This window comes from Schistocerca nitens, chromosome 1 (assembly GCF_023898315.1).
Source record: "Schistocerca nitens isolate TAMUIC-IGC-003100 chromosome 1, iqSchNite1.1, whole genome shotgun sequence".
In the NCBI taxonomy this organism is placed as follows: Eukaryota; Metazoa; Arthropoda; class Insecta; order Orthoptera; family Acrididae; genus Schistocerca; species Schistocerca nitens.
In genome coordinates this window covers 1,026,500,392-1,026,520,957 of record NC_064614.1, presented here as the reverse complement: position 1 = coordinate 1,026,520,957, position 20,566 = coordinate 1,026,500,392, and the positions used below count along the sequence as shown (strand labels likewise).

General features: G+C 41.9%; 2 protein-coding genes across 2 annotated transcripts in view; both read right to left on the bottom strand.

Moving 5' to 3' along the window:
* The window catches only part of LOC126196528 (estradiol 17-beta-dehydrogenase 2-like), a 115,100-nt gene that overhangs the window by 84,282 nt on the left and 10,252 nt on the right, over positions 1-20,566 (bottom strand). The gene's annotated exons all lie outside the window — the stretch shown is intronic.
* Positions 12,596-20,220, bottom strand: LOC126223086 (11-beta-hydroxysteroid dehydrogenase type 2-like). Its single transcript, XM_049942196.1, has 2 exons — positions 20,073-20,220; positions 12,596-12,762 (listed from the first exon to the last, which is right to left on the bottom strand). The coding sequence occupies exons 1-2, from the start codon at positions 20,218-20,220 to the stop codon at positions 12,596-12,598; spliced, it is 315 nt and encodes a 104-aa protein (XP_049798153.1).

Here is a 20,566-nt window from a genome sequence, read left to right as displayed (position 1 = left end):
TCCGTATGCCACGGCAAACTGGCTGACACTGACGGCGGCGGTGCACAAATGCTGCGCAGCTAGCGCCATTCGACGGCCAACACCGCGGTTCCTGGTGTGTCCGCTGTGCCGTGCGTGTGATCATTGCTTGTACAGCCCTCTCGCAGTGTCCGGAGCAAGTATGGTGGGTCTGACACACCGGTGTCAATGTGTTCTTTTTTCCATTTCCAGGAGTGTATTTAGCGACGAAGCGTCATTCACCAACAGCTATAACGTAAACCGGTATAATATGCACTATTGGGCAATGTAAAATCCACGATGGCCGCGACAAGTGGAACATCAGCGACCTTGGCGGGTTAATGTATGGTGCGGCTTTATGCGAGGAAGGATAACTGGCCCCCATTTTATCGATGGTAATCTAAATGGTGCAATGTATGCTGATTTCCTACGTAATGTTCTACCGATGTTACTACCAGATGTTTCACTGCATGACAGAATGGCGATGTACTTCCAACATGATGGATGTCCGGCAGATAGCTCGCGTGCGGTTGAAGCGGTATTGAATAGCATACTTCATGACAGGTGGATTGATCGTCGAAGCACCATACCATGACCCGCACATTCACCAGATCTGACGTCCCCGGATTTCTTTCTGTGGGGAAAGTTGAAGGATATTTGCTATCGTGATCCACCGACAACGCCTGACAACATGTGTCAGCGCATTGTCAATGCATGTGCGAACATTACAGAAGGCGAACTACTCGCTGTTGAGAGAATTGTCGTTACACGTATTGCCAGATGGTTGGTTAATGTATGGTGCGGCGTTATGGGAGGAAGGATAATTTGCCCCCATTTTATAGATGGCAATCTAAATGGCGCAATGTATGCTGATTTCCTACGTAATGTTTTCTACCGATGTTACTGCAAGACGCTGCATGACAGAATGGCGATGTACAGTCGAGGACAAAACGAGCGAGACCCTAGCCTTTTCGTTATGCAGATCCGCACAGCTTTAAAGTCTGCTACACAGCATAACAGGAAAGGCGACGAAGTGTTACCAACATATTATGCACACTGAAGATCATTTCGCCACTTTCATTGCGAAATTGCCGGCTTATTCATGTCTGAGTTAATAATAGAGGGCTGTTTGCCTGGGTTGTCTGCTAGCGTAGTGAAAGGTTTTCGCTACTGCAGGGGAGGTCAGGTTTGTTTTCGGTTATAGTCTCGATGGAGGCATAGAGACTACCAGTAAAGCAATTTTAAGAAATTCTCGAACCCCCAATACGTTTTATTGCTACCTTTATTCTGTACCGGCGCCCTGTGGATGCAAATAAGAAAATCTTGTAGAATATCATACTTGTTACTGCCTACATTTTCCGCACTGAATGATTTTCAGCACTGAATGATTTTTAACTGAATTTCTTTATGAATCTTCACGCATTGCTAAATCTGCACACTTTCAGGGTATGTCAGCAACGGTAATCCAGTGTGACTGGTCTGAACGTTGACACAGACCGTTTCGCGGACAAACGCGCATAATATTTTGCTAATTCGTAACGATCTGGGGTACTTTGTCTTACTAAAACAGTTATGCTATCTCAATAAACTGAAATTCATTTTTATTACTACAGTTCTTAGTAATTAGCGTTCCTTTCTTCATTTATATCTTATATTTACGTGTTGTGTTTAACACACTAATCAGCATTAATATAATCTTACACATGATTGAAAACAGTCTGACAAAGTTCGGATAGTTTTTCAATTTCACGCCTGTGCATAGTATGTTGGTAGCACTTCGTCCCCTTGGCTGTTATGTTGTGCAGCAGACCTTAAAGGTGTGCGGATCTGCATAACGAAAAGGCAAGAGGTCTCGCTCGTTTTGTCCACGACTGTACTTCCGACATGATGGATGTCCGGCACATAGCTCGCGTGCGGTTGAAGCGGTATTGAATAGCATATTTCTTGACAGGCGGATTGGTCGCTGAAGCCGGATCTGACGTTCCCGGATTTCTTTCTGTGGGGAAAGTTGAAGGATATTTGGTATCGTGATCCACCGACAACGCCTGACAACATGCGTCAGCGCATTGTCAATGCATGTGCGAACATTACGGAAGGCGCTGTTTAGAGGAATGTTGTTACACGTGTTGCCAAATGCATTGAGGTTAACGGACATCATTTTGAGCATTTATTGCATTAATGTGGTATTTACAGGTAATCACGCTGTAACAGCATGCGTTCTCAGAAATGATAAGTTCACAAGGTGCATGTATCACATTGGAACAACCGAAACAAAATGTTCAAACGTACCTACGTTCCGTATTTGAATTTAAAAAACCTACCTGTTACCAACTGTTCGTATAAAGTTGTGAGCCATATGCTTGTTACTATTACAGCGCCATCTATCACAAAGCGATAAAAGTGGTCCAACTAAAACATTCATATTTCTTTACGTACTAACCGAATATGTAATAAAAAATGGGGATTCCTATTTAAAAAAAAACGCAATTGATATCCGTTTGACCTATGGCAGCGCCATGTAACGGGCCAACCATAGCGCCATCTGGCTTCCCCCTTCAAGCTAGACAAATTTCGTTCTTTGTAGTTTTTTCGTTTGACGCTTATTACGTGAGATATTTGGCCCGGTCACGATCAATGGACCACCCAGTTTTCACCAACTGTAAATGTAAGATTGCTCGAGCGTATTACCCAACCCGCATTTGTGAGGAGGTAATACTGCAAAGCGAAAGATTATGATGTATTTTATTATTAATTTGTTGATTCAAACTGATTTAGTCAACAAAATTAATCCTTTCATCATGTTTCTCCATTTCCTGAACTCTTTCTCTTCCTCATCAACTTACCAACCATGTCTCGACAGAAGATCTACAAATATACCTACAACTTTCGATCTCTCGTCGCGAACAAGGCCCTGGTGTCTTTCCCCTCGGTAATACCACACTCGTGATAGAACCAAATCGTAATAGTCTACTGTAACGTTCCCTGGCAACACTCACACTATTAATAAATTAAATTTTAATTGTACTATATAAGCCGCTATGAAGCAATTTGTATATACTGTAATTATTTAACAAAAAATATTATTTAATTTTGTGTAAAGGACATTCGTTATTATTGTAATATTTTCTATAGTAATATTCTCGATGTATTTATGCTTGTAATATTTCTATACTCATAATGTAATTGCGAAATGTGTCAATATCTGCGACAGCAAAAATGTAAAATTCAGCCACAGAGGAAAATAATGTTGTAAGATTACAAAGAGATGTTAATGGTCAGCAGTAGTATAAAAAGCACCACGTAGTGTGTATTCTTTGTCGTCTTCCTGGAGAGCTGAAAGTGAGAGGAACCTGTGACGTAGCATTTTATGAATGGGTAGACTTCTTTTGTCTGTATCTAGATGTAGCCGCCATTAGAGGAGAAATTACAAACTAATGTAAGTTGAATTATTGTTGTGGTCTAAATACATTATAATTTAACAAAAGTGTGTATTACTAATGTAAATTAGCTTGCCCATGTCATCTATAATATTTCTTTAAAGAATTTTCAGCATTTTCAGCGGTGTTGCTGGGCTGTGCCGCGACCGAACGATTTGCAGCGGCGGCACATTTAAAAAATTGTTCCGCTAAGAAAAATTAACCAAACCCGTAAATCGGGAGCAGATAAAAATTAGCAGTGAATTAAGAAAATGTTTTTCTTTTACAGCGATCCTGAGACTGACGGAATTTATTACTAGTTTCACATTTGTGCATTCATAGGCGGATAGTTAACGTTGAAATTTAACAATTTTGGTTCTTTCAAATAACTTAAATGTATAGTGAAGTGTGTTTTATCAATGATAATTAAATGTCGGCTTGGCAATATTTAACCATTTTGTGCTAATAGAGACAGTCTTGTGTTCCATAGCTAACGCCGGGAAAGAATTCAGTAAATATTTAAACAAAACCACTGAATTTAGAAAATGTGTGCCAAGGCCGAATTATGTAAAGGATTTAATTCTCAACTAAATATTCTTAATCAGTTAATATGAATTCACGTAATTTTAAATGTACTTAATTCTGTGTAAATGAATTTTTATTACCACACGTAAATAAGAGGTTCTACAACAAAGTTCGTACGTACAGAAGGAAAGAAAGGCAAATTAACTAAAAACAAATTTTAAAAAGGTAACTGATTATAATTTAATGAAATTTCATTAAATTGGTGCCCAACGTGGGGCCCGAATATGCAGTGGCCACAAAATACCCATGAGATAACTAGGGAATTATTGTAGTCGAACTTTCTTGGAGAACAACTAATATTTTTTTCATGTATTGTATGTTTTGCCTAACCAATATTGTGTATATGATTTTTTGCATGAGAACACTATATACCCAGAGGCAAGCTGAAGAAGAGAGCTCATTATATCGAAAAATTAATTACCTACCACAATACCAGGGGGCAGCTGCACCCAAGATAGATCACCGTAAGGTAAAGCTACAGTGTAGTTGTCCTGTGGGTAGTAAAGTAGCCTCATTGAAGTGTTCTCGGATCATTAGTGGTGTGCTTGTTGTTAATGTTCTTTTTTAAAAATAACAGGACATGTGAGTAGTTAGTCATTGTAGTATATAATAAGTGTGTTTCAACAAATGACCATTTCTTGTGTGATTATGTCAGTGAAACTTGAGCGTTAGGATATTTAGTTCAGATTTTGTTTCTTTTGTTGACTATGGTTAGATTGAGTAGCCAGAAAGATATAAACATGGATAATGAACAGCAGTTAGCAAGCAGTGATACCGAGTTAGGAAGTGGGGCACAAAGTAATGTTAGTGGCGTAGTTCAGGAAGTACAATGTGAGAATCTGGGGGCAGAAGGGCAAGAAATGTTGCCACTGCCAGCCAGTGATTCAGTAGAAGGTAGAAATACTGTACCACCCACAAGCACTAGACACGGACCAGAGAGTGGTGAGGTGACAGAAGTGCAATCATTAAGAGTTATGTTCGAGCGCATGCTCAATTTCCGAGCTACGTTTATGCATGAACAAGCAGAGCATGATCGACGCCAGCATGAGAGAGATTTGCAGTTAATGCAGTCTTTGGAAGCTATGCAAAGTGAGATTGAAACAAAACTATGAAACCATACCCAAAGCGGTATCGTGGGTGAAATCAGTGTACTGGCTAACAGGATAGAACAATTAGAAATTGACACAAGTCAAGTAATTGAGCACAAAATGTCCGAACAAGTGCACAAAATTGAAAACGAATTTATAAAAAAAAATAGACGAGAAGGTGCACGCCACGATTGAAGCCAAAGACGTGGGCTTCAATGCGGAAGTGCAGGACCTAATAAAGGCAGTGCACACTGACATTCCGCTGTGGCAGCGGAATGTCAACCGTCGTCTTGCGGAGCTAGAAAACAGCTCGCTGCACGGCGACGCACAGGCGTGTGTCACGCCAGCCAGGTCCAACAATGGTAGGCATATAAATACAGCAGTAAAAAATTGCGACTGCGAGACAGAACAGGCAACCAATGTTAGCGAAACAAACAAATGTCACTCCAAAATAGTGATTGAAGAAAGCCTGATTAGAAACAGACAGTTTCAGATCTTTACAACGGAGAAGAAATCTGTTCACCCTGTAGTGTTTATCAAGGGATTTAGAAACATTTTGCCTAGCTTTTGGACTCATACACAGAAAATACAGTTCGTTATGTCTTACATACAAGGAGATGCTGCATTATGGGCAACCGAAGCAGCTGACAGTTGCGACACATATGAGCAATTTGAAAAGGCATTCTTGGCCAAATATTGGTCAACATGTATTCAGGAGAGATTACGGAAAGAGGTATATAATCCAGAGCCGTATTCTCCACGATTAGGCAATTTGCGAAAATATTTTGAGAAGTATATTAATAAGACCCGTTACTGGGACGAGCAGATTTCATCCCGGGATTTGATCAGACTTTTGAAATCACACTTGCCGATACACGTAAAGGAAAATCTTATACACGTACCGGAGAACGACATGGAACAAATGGCTCTGAGCACTATGGGACTCAACTGCTGAGGTCATTAGTCCCCTAGAACTTAGAACTAGTTAAACCTAACTAACCTAAGGACATCACAAACATCCATGCCCGAGGCAGGATTCGAACCTGCGGCCGTAGCGGTCTTGCGGTTCCAGACTGCAGCGCCTTTAACCGACATGGAACATTTCTTGTCTGTTCTGGACTCAATTGACCTGATTCACGAGGATGTTAAGGCAGCCTCTGAACAGGCTAGAAGTAACGGAAACGGTTACAGAAATGGTCGAAATAACACGCCTCCGCCAAATAATGGAAACGGCGGAGGTAACAATAGGAGACAAGATTATGTACAAAACAGGAATAGAGGTAGAGACCGGAATGGCAATAGTCCGCCGGTGAATAATGACCGGAAAAGGAGGTCAGAGGACCGATATGAAACAGGCCCACCAAGCAATAGTAGATGGAAAAATGCCAGGGGACCGTGGAACACTAATACCTATAACGATGCAAACCGAACTTGGCCACAGAACCAGAGGCCCAGTCCGGCAAAACAGTGAAAGATATGACGATAACCGACCGCCACCACAAAATGCGCCAATTGCGCAACCGTGGCGGCCGACGCAACACAACTTACACATAGTGGAGGTCAGCGACACAGAGCAGCCACACCCATCCACCTGTAATAATTCAACAAACTAGATTCAGCCGAGATACGCTCTCCATCGTCGGCTGAGGTTTGGAGTGAGATCAGCCCGACACAGAACAAAACATCGGGAATCTGTATCCTCGGGTATAATGACGGGGTACAGATGGGACATGAATTAATAACTGAACCACCCACGTGCATAAAGGAGCACAAAGACAAAGTACAAGCGATAATAGAGATCAAAATTAACAATATTGATGTGCAAGCAATCGTAGATACAGGTGCTACTGTCAGTGTCATGAGTATGGACTTATTCAGAGTACTGGGGAAAGAAAAGCGTATGCTGACTTTTCCTGTGAACAATTGCAAAGTCACTGGAGCCATCATTGCACAGCGACAAATAATTAAACTCCAGGTGCGGGTAGAGATGTATACAGGGGGAGAAGCCATAGCGTGCTCATTCCTGGTAGTAAAGGGTTTAAAGGTAGCCTGCATTTTGGGGGTAGATTTTTTGAGAGAAAGGGACGCAGTAATCGACCTTTCTCGGGGAAAATTAAGTTTGATGAACGCGGGTAGGAGGATAGAATTGTCCATGCTCAGATCTGAAGAGGCACCTGTGCCTAATTGTAATGTTATTAACATAAAATGTAGGAATCAGTGGATACTACATTTAGACAATCATTCTCTAGGACAAAATCTCTATTATCCAGACGTACAAAGTGATCAATTAAAAGCAAATGTGGACGCACTTGTGAACAAAGTATCACAGTCCGAAAATTTGAACTCAATGCAACAGCAGGATTTGGTACAGTTATTATCTAACCATGCAGATGTATTTTCAGAACGACCAGGAATTGTTAAGGGATATCAATACAATATCGAAGTGAAGCCTCACAAAACCTACTGTCGAGCCTCATACTCCATTCCTTAGTCCAAGAAGGAAATAGTAGCTATCTCTTAGCAGATCCCCAATCACGGAGAGTACGAGGACTGTATCCGCGTAAGGATGTGAAAATATTCCTACTGTAAATGACTAATAGTTCTATGTGTTATGTGTAAAAAAAAAAGGACACCATTCTTTTGAAAATGAATGAACATTAATGATGTGTGATCTGTAGAGATAATGTATTAGTGTAGAAGTATTTAGTTATAACAATATGATTGACTTTCTCTTTTGTTTACGAATATTTGTGTTATGTCTTCTTTTAATTAGTGTTAGCTTAAACATGCTCTAAATGTCTGCACAGATAACCTGATTAGTGCAATTACTTATAGTGTTAAATTGTGACAGAGTTCAGTCAGGAGGAACATTTTAGTAATGATTAGTTTGTGTACAGCATAATATTCTATATGTGTGTCAAACTTGAAATATTTCTTGGTACAATCTTTTCTATTATATAAATATATATATACGTATATATGTGTCGCTGTCAGATTGACAGATTCGAACCCAGAATAATATCAATAATACGAGACCCTGAGAACTTTATTTTCAAACCAGTGTTATCAAAGAGAATAATGCACCCAGTAGTGACCCGAGGGCACCATGGGAGGCAAACTTATTGCAAATTTAAGTAGCGCAAAGTTACGCACAAAGAAGCTTCAATTGAAGCATGTGCAGATCCAATCAGTAAAAAGGAGCTAGCCTGATAAAGTCCAAGTCAATTTTAGCCTACAGAGACTACACTGTAGTTACGTAGGACCTTGCAAGTAAAGTGAGACATAATTTCAAAGGAGTTATTGAACAATATGCCTGAATCCGACTGGAATGCACAAATAAAATCTACTCGAACATAAATATAGATGATTTTTTGGCAAACTAATACGAAATTTTAATATTTGTTACCATGTACGCAAATATCACACACCTTGGTAAAGAGCGAACAAAGAAGTTACGAATGTGCTGTTACAAAAATTGCACAACGGACATTGTAAATGAAAAAACTTAAACAAAAGTGCAGTATTGTGTGGCAGAGACAGACAGTGACTGTTAAACCTGCATCAATACGTCACGAAGTTGTTTTGAACAAGCAATAAGAAACTGTATCATCGTCGTGTGTGCAAGTGGACAAGGAACTAGCACGACACGAACAGTGAGCCGATAACGGACGGTGGACCAAGTTAGAGTCAAACTATAACTCTTTGTGTGTCAAGGGACGCTAGGAAAGCGCATTGACTACAGAGATACATTTCATCCTAAGGTGAAAACTTGCGTGTGACTAATAACAAGTCATGAAATGGTGAAAAAATATTGTGTGCCCATAAAAAGTGTTACTGTGTCAACGAAACATTGTGCAAACCAGACTAGTGAAGGCCTACTGAATAATAACTGCCATTAAACTGTGTGCGTTTTTTCCCACAGCAGGAAAAATGCCCATAAGCATAGTACACTGTTTGTGAACTTGTTGCATGTTTGCTGGAGCACTGCAAGAATATGTCACACGGGCGAGCTGATACACAACGCGCATCCGGCTACCTCAGCCATGCAGCGGCCGCAGCAGCCCGTAGCAGACCAGGCAGCCACACGCATCTCCGCGCCGTAGCTGTTAACACCGGGGGCGGTGACCTACACGGAGCCGACGCGCCGCGCCGAGCGCCGCTCAACAATCACTCCGCACCGCTCACCAACTACAGCATTATTGACATATTCCTAAATATTTACACAAACTGCATAACATTTCAATGAACTCGATTTTTTGATAAACATTGAACATTTATTACGTATACCCGTAAGTTGACAAGAGAAAATGAACACTAACAAGTGTAGGAGATGGATTTGTAACACGTAGGTAGCGGCAACATTATGAAAAGTGACGTTGTGCTAAATGATTTCAAAAAACTAAGTGATATATCCTAGGACAAGTGACCTTGCAGTATATCGCAAAATTAATAATAACGAGTTGTTAATCACACACAAAAAACTTTCGTTGAACTGTATGTGACTGTGATATTATGTAACCGTTGATGGCAAACTGCTAAATCAATTCAAAAGAATGACTGTTAAAGAGACAAGATTAATCATGAATCAACTGGGATGGCTGGGCTCCGGCACAGTTTTGCCCAGGTTTCCTGTCTGCCTTCGCCAAAATGGGGGAGCCATGAACATATATAAACCTGGGACTAATTAAAAGAGCCATTCCATAAAAAAAATACAGAATTGTAAAGAACGTTATTGGCATCATTGTGTCAAAGTATAGAAACTCTTTGCCAAATGCTGCCAGGGGGCAATGTAACGTTCCCTGGCAACACTCACACTATTAATAAACTAAATTTTAATTGTACTATATACGTCGCTATGAAGCAATTTGTATATACTGTAATTATTTAACAAAAATATTATTTAATTTTGTGTAAAGGACATTCGTTATTATTGTAATATTTTCTGTAGTAATATTCTCGATGTATTTATGATTGTAATATTTCTATACTCATAATGTAATTGAGAAATGTGTCAATATCTGCGATAACAAAAATGTAAAATTCAGCCACAGAGGAAAATAATGTTGTAAGATTACAAAGAGATGTTAATGGTCAGCAGTAGTATAAAAAGCACCATGTAGTGTGTATTCTTTGTCGTCTTCCTGGAGAGCTGAAAGTGAGAGGAGCCTGTGACGTAGCATTTTATGAATGGGTAGACTTCTTTTGTCTGTATCTAGATGTAGCCGCCATTAGAGGAGAAATTACAAACTAATGTAAGTTGAATTATTGTTGTGGTCTAAATACATTATAATTTAACAAAAGTGTGTATTACTAATGTAAATTAGCTTGCCCATGTCATCTATAATATTTCTTTAAAGAATTTTCAGCATTTTTAGCGGTGTTGCTGGGCTGTGCCACGACCGAACGATTTGCAGCGGCGGCACATTTAAAAAATTGTTCCGCTAAGAAAAATTAACCAAACCCGTAAATCGGGAGCAGATAAAAATTAGCAGTGAATTAAGAAAATGTTTTTCTTTTACAGCGATCCTGAGACTGACGGAATTTATTACTAGTTTCACATTTGTGCATTCATAGGCGGATAGTTAACGTTGAAATTTAACAATTTTGGTTCTTTCAAATAACTTAAATGTATAGTGAAGTGTGTTTTATCAATGATAATTAAACGTCGGCTTGGCAATATTTAACCATTTTGTGCTAATAGAGACAGTCTTGTGTTCCATAGCTAACGCCGGGAAAGAATTCAGTAAATATTTAAAAAAAAAAAAAAAAAACACTGCATTTAGAAAATGCCAAGGCCGAATTATGTAAAGGATTTAATTCTCAACTAAATATTCTTAATCAGTTAATATGAATTCACGTAATTTTAAATGTACTTAATTCTGTGTAAATGAATTTTTATTACCACACGTAAATAAGAGTTTCCACAACAAAGTTCGTACGTACAGAAGGAAAGAAAGGCAAATTAACTAAAAACAAATTTAAAAAAGGTAACTGATTATAATTTAATGAAATTTCATTAAACTACAGTACCGTAACTACAAATCACCCATTTCGTTACCAGAGATACTGACCTACTCTTGATTAATGCTGTAGAGCCTGGGAAAGTTACGTGGTGAGATTAAGGGACGATGCCGAAGAAAATGAAAGCTACTTTTTTAGAATTGTAACATCTTGGTTCAGTCAGCATGTTATGGAAATTCTCAGAGAGATTACATGGGAATATAGGTAATTGCGCTATTATTTTGACCATCTGAGATCGGTATTGACAGTTTACACGATACACTGAAGAGGATTGCAGAGCTTTAAAATAATATTGACGCTTGTTGAATGTATGCTGGATTATATTGTACGTAGTATGGATGCTATTGTGCAATACATATCAGTTCCTGGTGAGACCAAGAGAAATTCAATTAACTTCGAATACATTTCTGAAAAAAAGTGTAAGTAGATATGTGTAAGAAAGCACATGTGATGCTTCGAAAAAATGAATTTCCTGATTGATCAGCAAACGCCAGTTATCTCAGCGTCCACAACAGCAGAGGAAAATAAAGATCACGATGTTACGAGAGTAAACAGAAATTTTTATGTTCAAACGGCTCTGAGAACTATGGGACTTAACTTCTGAGGTCATCAGTCCCCTAGAACTTAGAACTACGTAAACCTAACTAACTTAAGGACATGACACACATCCATGCCCGAGGCAGGATTCGAACCTGCGACCGTAGCGGTCACGTGGTTCCAATCTGTAGCGCCTAGAACCGCTCGGCTAGATAAGAACAGATTAGGTGTCCAGTGAGCGTATATGTATATTTTTCTTGAATGCAGTTGTCAAATCACAGATATAAGATAATGCAAACTGTCAATGAGCATCATCGATTTTTTTTTTCGTTTCCAACAGTAATTACAGTTGAGAAATACGTAGAAAAGACCACATGTACACGATTAATTTGTAACTGTTGTGTTTTACGAATCTGTACTGCTTTGAAAGCGTACCTGAGCCATTGAAATATTCAGCGAGAGCTTCTCGGACTTACTTCGCTCCTTCTGCATAACTTTTATTTTTGTTTTACATAACAAGTGGCATAGTTGCAGTACACACCGACTTCGTCGAGCGCCATATTTGCTATGAAAGCTGAGGCCTAACTGGCGTATGCTGGAGATGAATATTGGCCAATAAAATTATGCTGTTCTTGACTTCGCATTTTCAGGCAATATATTGTCAAAATATTATTGTGTTAATGGTACTGAGCGTCTGAGGTCTGGTTAGGTGTTTGCTAGTGTCGTAGAATGGGATTTTTTGTATGGTATTTTTTTCCCTCAGAATGCCTGAAGGTGGAGGATTAATCCTCTGAAAGCGGTAGAAAATATGGTCATTGTGGCAAAAGTAGAATTTCATTTACTGTTTTTTAAAAGCATGTACTATTTGTAAGAACCCGCTCGAAGTTCTGAAATACCGGCGCCAGTTGTGTCCGAGAGCGCCGCTTCGACGCAGACCACGGCGTCAGCCATCTACTGGTCTGAGGTGACATCTAGCGGCAGCACGCGCAACCTGGAGGAGCAGTCTGCGGCGAGTTTGCGCGCGCCGGGACCCTCGGGGTACAGGCAGCTCGCGAACACCGGCACCCCCAACGCGTCCAGACGGCGTGCTAGTTCGTGCCCGAAGCCAGAGTCGCATCCTGCGCAGCACCATAAGGCTAGAAAATATGCCACTCCTCAGAGTCAATACTTGCAGTAAGACACATCAAATCTAGTTTTCTGAGACGATATCTATCACAAACGGTGTATTCCTGTCAAAATATGGTTCCTTCTTCAATTCAGAAACCTATCCTCTGTTATGCCAGTCCCGCCTGGATATCTGCCCCCAACCCCCCCCCCCCCAATTCTATAAGTCCCTCCAGATCCTTGAGCGTCATGCACTCCGCCTTGCCTTTTGTATACGCCTCCCGTCCCCCACGTGGATCATCTATGACCTCATTCCTATCCCCCATCTGCTCCTATTTCTCGAACATCTGCGCATACTCTACACCTACCGCCGCCTTGATCCACCTCACCCCCTGGTTGCTCCGCTCCTCTCCCGTCCCCGCCCCCTGCCATGCCTTCACTGTTGTGTCCCCCCTATCCTCCATCTCTACACCCTTCATCTCCTTTCCCAAGGTGGCTTCCATCAACTCGCCCTCCCAGATGATGCGCTCTCTCCCTCCATTTATCCCTCCTATCAACTCTGATCCTCACCCCCCTCCTTTCCTCTACCCTTTCTATGGCTCCCTTTTCCTCCACCCTTCTGTCCGCCCCCCCCCCCCCCGCCCCCGAGTCCTTTTGTATTCCCCTCCTCTGCCTTCCCCACTCCCTGTCGCACCTGCCCAGCAACCCCCTCCCCCCCTTCTAATGGGTCCTCGTCCTCCATCGGCTCCTTTCCCCCCCTTCCACACCCTTCGTTTTTCCCATTTTTCTTTTCCAATCATCTGTCCAGGTTACCTCCACCTGCCCTCGGCTGTGGTATGTCATATTTGCTAACTTTTTAGTGCAGTGTTCAAGTGAATGTTCAGTGTTGTTCGTCTTTCCAAAGTATTGCAAACAGAAATCATGCTGTCGCTGGGTGTGAATTTTATGTCTCTTGTGAACAGAAACCAGACTGTCGCCGTGTTTTAATTGTCTGTCTGTTATTTTACCTGTCTGCTTCATACGTATTTTATTAGCATCATCATCCCTTTGTTTCTATGTTTTAAGTTCCGCGACTTTTTCCGCCATGTTACCATTTAAGTCTCTGATTTTATCGCCTGTTTTTGTTATTTATTATCTTCCTCTTTTTAAAACAAATTCTGTAAGCTGAAGAGTGGCATACTAAGCTGCTGCCAGCCCGACCCCTTCGGGGGGAATCGAAACTGAATAAAGAAAAAAAAATCAGAAACCTATGTACCTTCAAATGCCTCTACTCTCATGGACCATCTCTCACATCACTTTATTTTACCACTGTTGACATGCCCTTCGAGCGTAGCAAAACTCCATCGCATACTTCCTAGAAGTATACAGCTGATGTGGCCTCAGCACTTGCTCTCATTCGTATTGTACGCAGATCTGAAGAACCCCCACCATTCTAGAAACAGCGAGAGTTCTGTAGCTCTGTTCTGTGTCGTCCATGCCTTTCGGTTCTGTTGGTTTGCTTCCGTAGTGACATCATTTTCAGTTCGATAGACGAAGTTGCTATTCTGTACACTACTGAGGCCTGTTAACGATCGGTCCGCCTGCCGACTATTCGTCTACTGTACCAAGAGGCGGTGACGTATCGGTAAGGCCGTTCGTTTGGTTTGATGTGTTTTGATTACGGAGATAATATGTTATTTTAGAAGAACTAAGTGGTTTTTATTTTGGATTTAGTAATTAGGTTTTACTGAAGAATCACTGCGAAGCATCCAAGTGGAAAGTGAATCAATGAATGTTATTACACACGCATTTCTGCCGAGATTCATTGCTGTGTACACGGTGCACACAGGACTGTTAAGGCAAGAGCAATGAAGGTAGGCAAGGTGGCTCATGTAAACGTGGCCCCATGTGACAAAATAATATGTGGCATGAGACGAATCCCTTTCAAATGCCCGAGAGCAACTTTGTGGCGAGGTACAGACTGAACAGGGAGGCGGCCTGTAATTTGGTTGAGGAAGAGCGGCTGTACGTGAGAGCCATTAACGAGCTGCAGCATTTTGCACCTGAAAGTACATTTGTTCGGCAAGTCCTGAAATCGCTTTATTTAGTTGGACAATTCTTATGAGACATCAACTACAGTGTTTTTTTTTATTGCTTATGGACTTAGACAAATCTTTAACCTCTTGGAACAATGGGTGTGATCAAAAGGGGGTAGGAGCTGACAATTCAGCTGCCATGAGACAGCCAAGCATCTCAAGGTGCACTGACGAAATTATGAGGGCTCCCAATGTGCCTGTAGTCGAAAACAATGATGGGAATATAGTGTGTCTGGTACTTCAGTCAGCTGACTGCTTCACGTGTGACATGCTGTGCACACTGTAGTGCGCCGTGCCGGTTGTGCAGTTGTTGCGTGAGTATCCCCGCACCTGTCCACAGTTCCTGGTCTTTTGGCTAGCGTTGCTGTCTCTGGATCACGGGGTCCCGGCTTCGATTCCCGGCCGGGTTGGGGATTTTCCCTACCCGGGGGCTGGGTGTTTGTGTTATCCTCATCATTTCATCATCATCATTCGTGACAGTGGCTCGATTGGATTCTGAAAAAAAAATGGACTGTGTCAAAATTGGGACTTTGACGGGCGCTGATGACCGCGCAGTTGAGTGTTCCACAAACCAAACATCATCATCATCACCATCTCCGCAGCTGTAGTCACTTGCATTTGATTGGCTGATGCAAGGGGAGATGGCAACCTGGCACGGGCGCATTGACTCACTAACGAATGGCTTACGGAATTGATGGGCGGAGTGTCCGCGCTGTTTGAGGCGTCATGTTACGGAATGCGCGGCCCCTCCCGCCAGAGGTTCGAGTCCTCCCTCGGGCATGGGCGTGTGTGTTGTTATTAGCATAAGTTAGTTTAAGTAGGGTGTAAGTCTGGGGACTGATGACCTCAGCAGTTTGGAATGCACACACATTTGAACATTTTGAGCTTACGGAATTGCGCTGAGTTTCGATTGTGGTAATCCTACCGCACGGTGCAGTCGCCTACTGAACCGACTGGCAGGGCGACTGAACGATACAGAATAAGGCTGTTGGGATCAGCCGTTGTGCAGGGTTTGGCGTCAGTCGTTACGCGGGGTGCACAAAGTCACTCTGGCGGTAGCGAGAGGAGTGATAAGATGGAATGGTGGAAGGAGTACCCAATTATGTGGATTATAGCGGTAATGGTCAGCTCTGCGAAATAAATAGAAATCCTGCATGAAAGTTCTTGTTAGTATGAAAGAGCTAGGGTAGATAGGAAATATAACTGTGATATTTGCTTGAATAATAAAAAGATGGTGTTTCAATATTCCCCCTTTATCATAGTTAACATTTCACATCAATGATAATTATTTTGAAGGAGCTAAAGATTTTTGTTCAGGACGTGGAAAGGAGTTTTTTGACCGCAAAGGCGCGATGCAGCTCATCTTATGAATGGCCAAACGGAAACAGGCAGTAGTTTCAAGAGTCGCCCAGCCTGAAACGAGCGCAGAAGGGTATCAATTAAATAACATGGACAAACGCGGAAGTTTGTTTGCAATAACAAAAGACAGAGTAAATGAAGAACAAGAAGAATTGATAGATAGCATATGACGACAGAGCGGTAATGATGCTGGTAGTGAATACTTAGTTATATGGCAGAAGAACGAGGGCTCTGGTAGACTAGGAAGCCAGCTTTGTGTGATAGCCAACAATGTTTATAATGAGTTATTACTATCTGGAATAGAAATATCAAGTTTGCCTGTAACTGATTTTAAAATTAAAAGAGCTGTTGGGGCGGCTAGAAAAACTATTTACTGTCAAACAATGTTGGAAGTGAAAACGAGAGAAAAAAACTTATTGCATCGATGCTATGGTGCTGCTTTGATTACAAGAGAAATTTATTACTGAATGTGATTGGTTCACAGAGAAAAGAGCGGAAACTGACTAAAAAAAGAAGTGAATTGAGAATTGGAGAAAATGAGGAAACTAAAAATGGGAGTTTTAAAGAACAGTATTAGAAGAAATTTTTCACGAATTTGCCGACTGGCTTTATGGAAAGTATATGAAAATAACGAAACATTGGCAAACAAATTCGTAGAAGATGAAGATCCAGCAGAATCCGAAGAACAAGGTGGACTCACTCCAGAAGAAGTAAGATCGAAAATTAAAGGCATCGCAAGTCTGGAATCCAAAGAAGCGGAGAAATTAATTGATTTCATTTCAGAATACAGAGAAATGTTTAGTAAGACACCTGGCATCATAAATGGATCGTAATACAGACTTAAAATAAAGGTACATAAGCCGTGTTTTGTACAATCATATAAAGTACCTCAAGCTCAAAATCTGGCTGCCGAAAAGAAGATTGAAAAGAAGCTGTCGTCAGGTGTGATCGAAAGAATCAGAAATCAATACAACGTTGGTTGTTGTCAAGAAAAATGGAAAAATTTCATCTAGGTTTGGATTTGCAGCAAGAGAATAAAATATTCGAGCCAGAACGAGATAGACCAATAAATAAGGAAGAAATAGCCTATTTCTGTAATTCAAAGGGCCACGAATTTTCACATGTCTATGCTTGACGTCTATCAGTAGGTTTTACTCGAGCCAAAATTAAGGTCGTTCACGACGATTCTATACGAAGTCCTTGTTACCGAAATCGGATGTTTCTTTTGGGTTAAATGTATCCGTTTAGACGTTCGTTCGGACATTAGACGGAGTGTTAGGAGGAAAGATATTCAAGAAAATTACAGTTTACGTCGATGATTTACTAACTGCTAGTGAAAACTGGGAAGGACGTTTTGGGACTTTAAAAGAAGCATTGAAAAATCCGAGTCTGAAGGACAGGAAATTAACTTTCTGGATCTTGCAATCAACTCTGATGGTACAGACCAATTCAGACAAAGTGAGAAATACAAAGGAATTTCCAGTGCCGAAAAAAAGCTTAAAATTTTTTTCAGATTATTATGATTCTAATGACGATTCTTAAGTGACCAAGAACTGAACAGCGAAGCGCTGCAGGAACTGTTGAAGGAAAATAAAGAATGGTCCTGTCAGAAGACTTTCAGAAAATTAAGGAGGCCCTGTGTAATGCTCCAATACTGGTACAGCCGAATCTACAAACAACATTCTACCTGTCCTGCGATGCACTGGATTATGGACTGGGAATTCAGCTGTACCCGAAGGAAGTAGATGAGGGGGGAGAGAAGTGATAATGACAACCACATTTGGAAGTCGGATGTTGAACGATTATGAGACAATGTATTCTGTGACGGAAAAGGAAGCGTTGGCAGTAGTGTTTGGATGTGCAAAATATAAATACTATTTCGCTGGTCGAAAATCTACAGTAGTGACAGTCCATAGGGCACATTCCTTTATGTTGACTAGTAAACCAAGACATAGAAGACTGATCAGATAGACGTTAACACTGCAGGAATTTTGCTTTGATATACGTATCTGGAAGTGAACAGGTCGTTCCAGATGCACTTTAGAGACTACTTTCAATAATGAATGAGGCTCCACACGAGACGAAAATAAAAAAGGTGGCATGTGTTTGATAGAAGGGATAGCTTACGAAGGATGTGAAGAAATTGGTCAAAAATATGAGAAAGGACAGAATGACGATGAAAAATTGGTTCTGATAAAAAAGAAGTTTCAGCTGTGCCAGTGAAGAAAAAATTAAGAAATTTTACCTTATAAGTGATGGAGTACTGTATCATCGGATCAGTGAAAAAAGGGAGGAACGGGGAATCTGTATAACTGAACAAGGAATTGAGGAGCTTATTAAATATACACAATGGAGTTGTGGACATTTTTGCTCCAAGAAATGCTTAGACAAAATCCAAAGAGATTGTTAGTTGCATGATAAGGCGTGATGCACGAGGAAAACATTAAGGACGTGTGAAGTCGGACAGAAGACTAAAACATCAACGGTGCAACACGAGGGGTACAGGCATCCGGTATTACCGAAAGAAATTAAAGAAAGGATGACCGAGGGTTGGCCGTGATCTCGATTAAAAGAGCTTATGCCCATGTTGCGGTGGTCCACGTGTAGCATGTGATGTACACTGAGTTATCAAATGTCATGGAGAGTGGGGCTCAAATGGCGCAGGTGTGTTGTACGCGTACAACACTCCCTCTGTGCCAGCTGAAGTTATATAGGAGACATTATGGGAAATGATTGTGCAAGTTATTTGCCTAACAAGCAACGTAGTCGTGAGCTGACGCCGTTCGAACGGGATATGGTACTCGGTGCTTGACGGATGGGAATTTCGATTTCGGCTGTGGTGCAGGAATTCGGCTTCATACGTTCAGCCGTGTCCAGGGTGTATCGTGAATGATTGAATGATGGTGTCATAGTCCACAACAGGAGAACTATCGGTCGTCCAGCCACACTCTATGACCGTGGCTGGCACATTTGAGACGGATCGTCAGTAGTGAGAGAAGGATAACAGTGCAGCAAATCATGACTGAGCTCGACACAGGACGTGCTAGACACCTCTCCCAGTGGACAATCCGTAGGAACATGGGTTCCGTAAAGTATGAGTGCCAGCGCCACATACAGCTGCCGCTGGGAACCCAACGTCATCGGACACAACGGCTTGCATTTGTCGACAGTCACCAGGGACGGACACTGTAACAATGACGAAACACTGATGCTCAGACGAATCACGATTTCAACTACACCGATGAGAGGCAGCGTGTGTGGCGCTGACCGCATGAATAGCTGGATCCCGCCTGTCAAGAAGGCGTGGTCCAAGACGTTAGTGTCTGTGTTATGGTGTGTGGCGCATTTTCCTGGCATAGAATGGGCCCTCTAGTTGTTCTGGAAGGGACTTTAAATGGTCTGCACTATGTTTGACCTGTTTGGAGACTGTCCTCACCCGTTTTTGGCCTTCCAGCATCCTGACGGTTCTGCAGTGTTTCAAGATGATAACGCGCTGCCACATCGCTCCCACATCGACCAGGGATGGTTCCAGGAACATGCAGGGCAGGTTCAAAGACTGAGGCAGCCATCCCAGAGTCCAGATTTGAACCCTATAGATCGTATTTTAGGTGTCATAGAACGTAGGCTCCGAGCTATGGGTCCTGCACCCACGAAGAGAGCAGAATTGGCTGCCGCTCTGTAAATGATTCGGTGTAAGCTGCTTCCAGACAAGTACCAGGACCTGTAGACTCACGGCCAGGGCCTCTCACTGCAATCCTCAAGATCAGGGGAGGCCCCAAGCGATATTAGGTTCATACCTACGACAGTTGTTAAGTCCGTGTATATAAAGCCGCAAACCACGTTAGAAATATTGTTATTATGTGGGCTGGTTACTCGGTGACGAGGCTGACCTGTGATGAGGACAGCACGCGACGGAAGGCGGTCCAATAGCTGCTGAGGCCTCAGCTTGGCCAGGGCGACGCCTAAAAACCAGACCAGCAGCGACGCCAGCGCCACAGCGCCCACCCACTGGCACAGTGTCGCCAGTGCTGCCAACATCCTTCCTCGTATTCCTGCTACAAAAGGAAAAACCTGGTAACAAGGCCGCCTTCGCCATCTGCTTCGCTGAACAGCCAGTCGCTGGTACACAAAGCATGAATGCGCAACTGGTAAAAAGAAAAGCAATACATGGTATAGTATGAGCGTGAAGAGTGAAGTTTCGTGGGAAGAAACTGATTACATTTTGAGTTATTCAGGGAAACAACCACCTATCGATGCACTCGTAATAAGAATTAAATAGTGGACGGAGCTGCTCATCAGATACTTTTTGTGGTGTACTGAGATACTGCACAAGAAGAGTTTGTGACAGTTGGTAACCAGAAGTACCGTGGACGTCCGTCCGCAG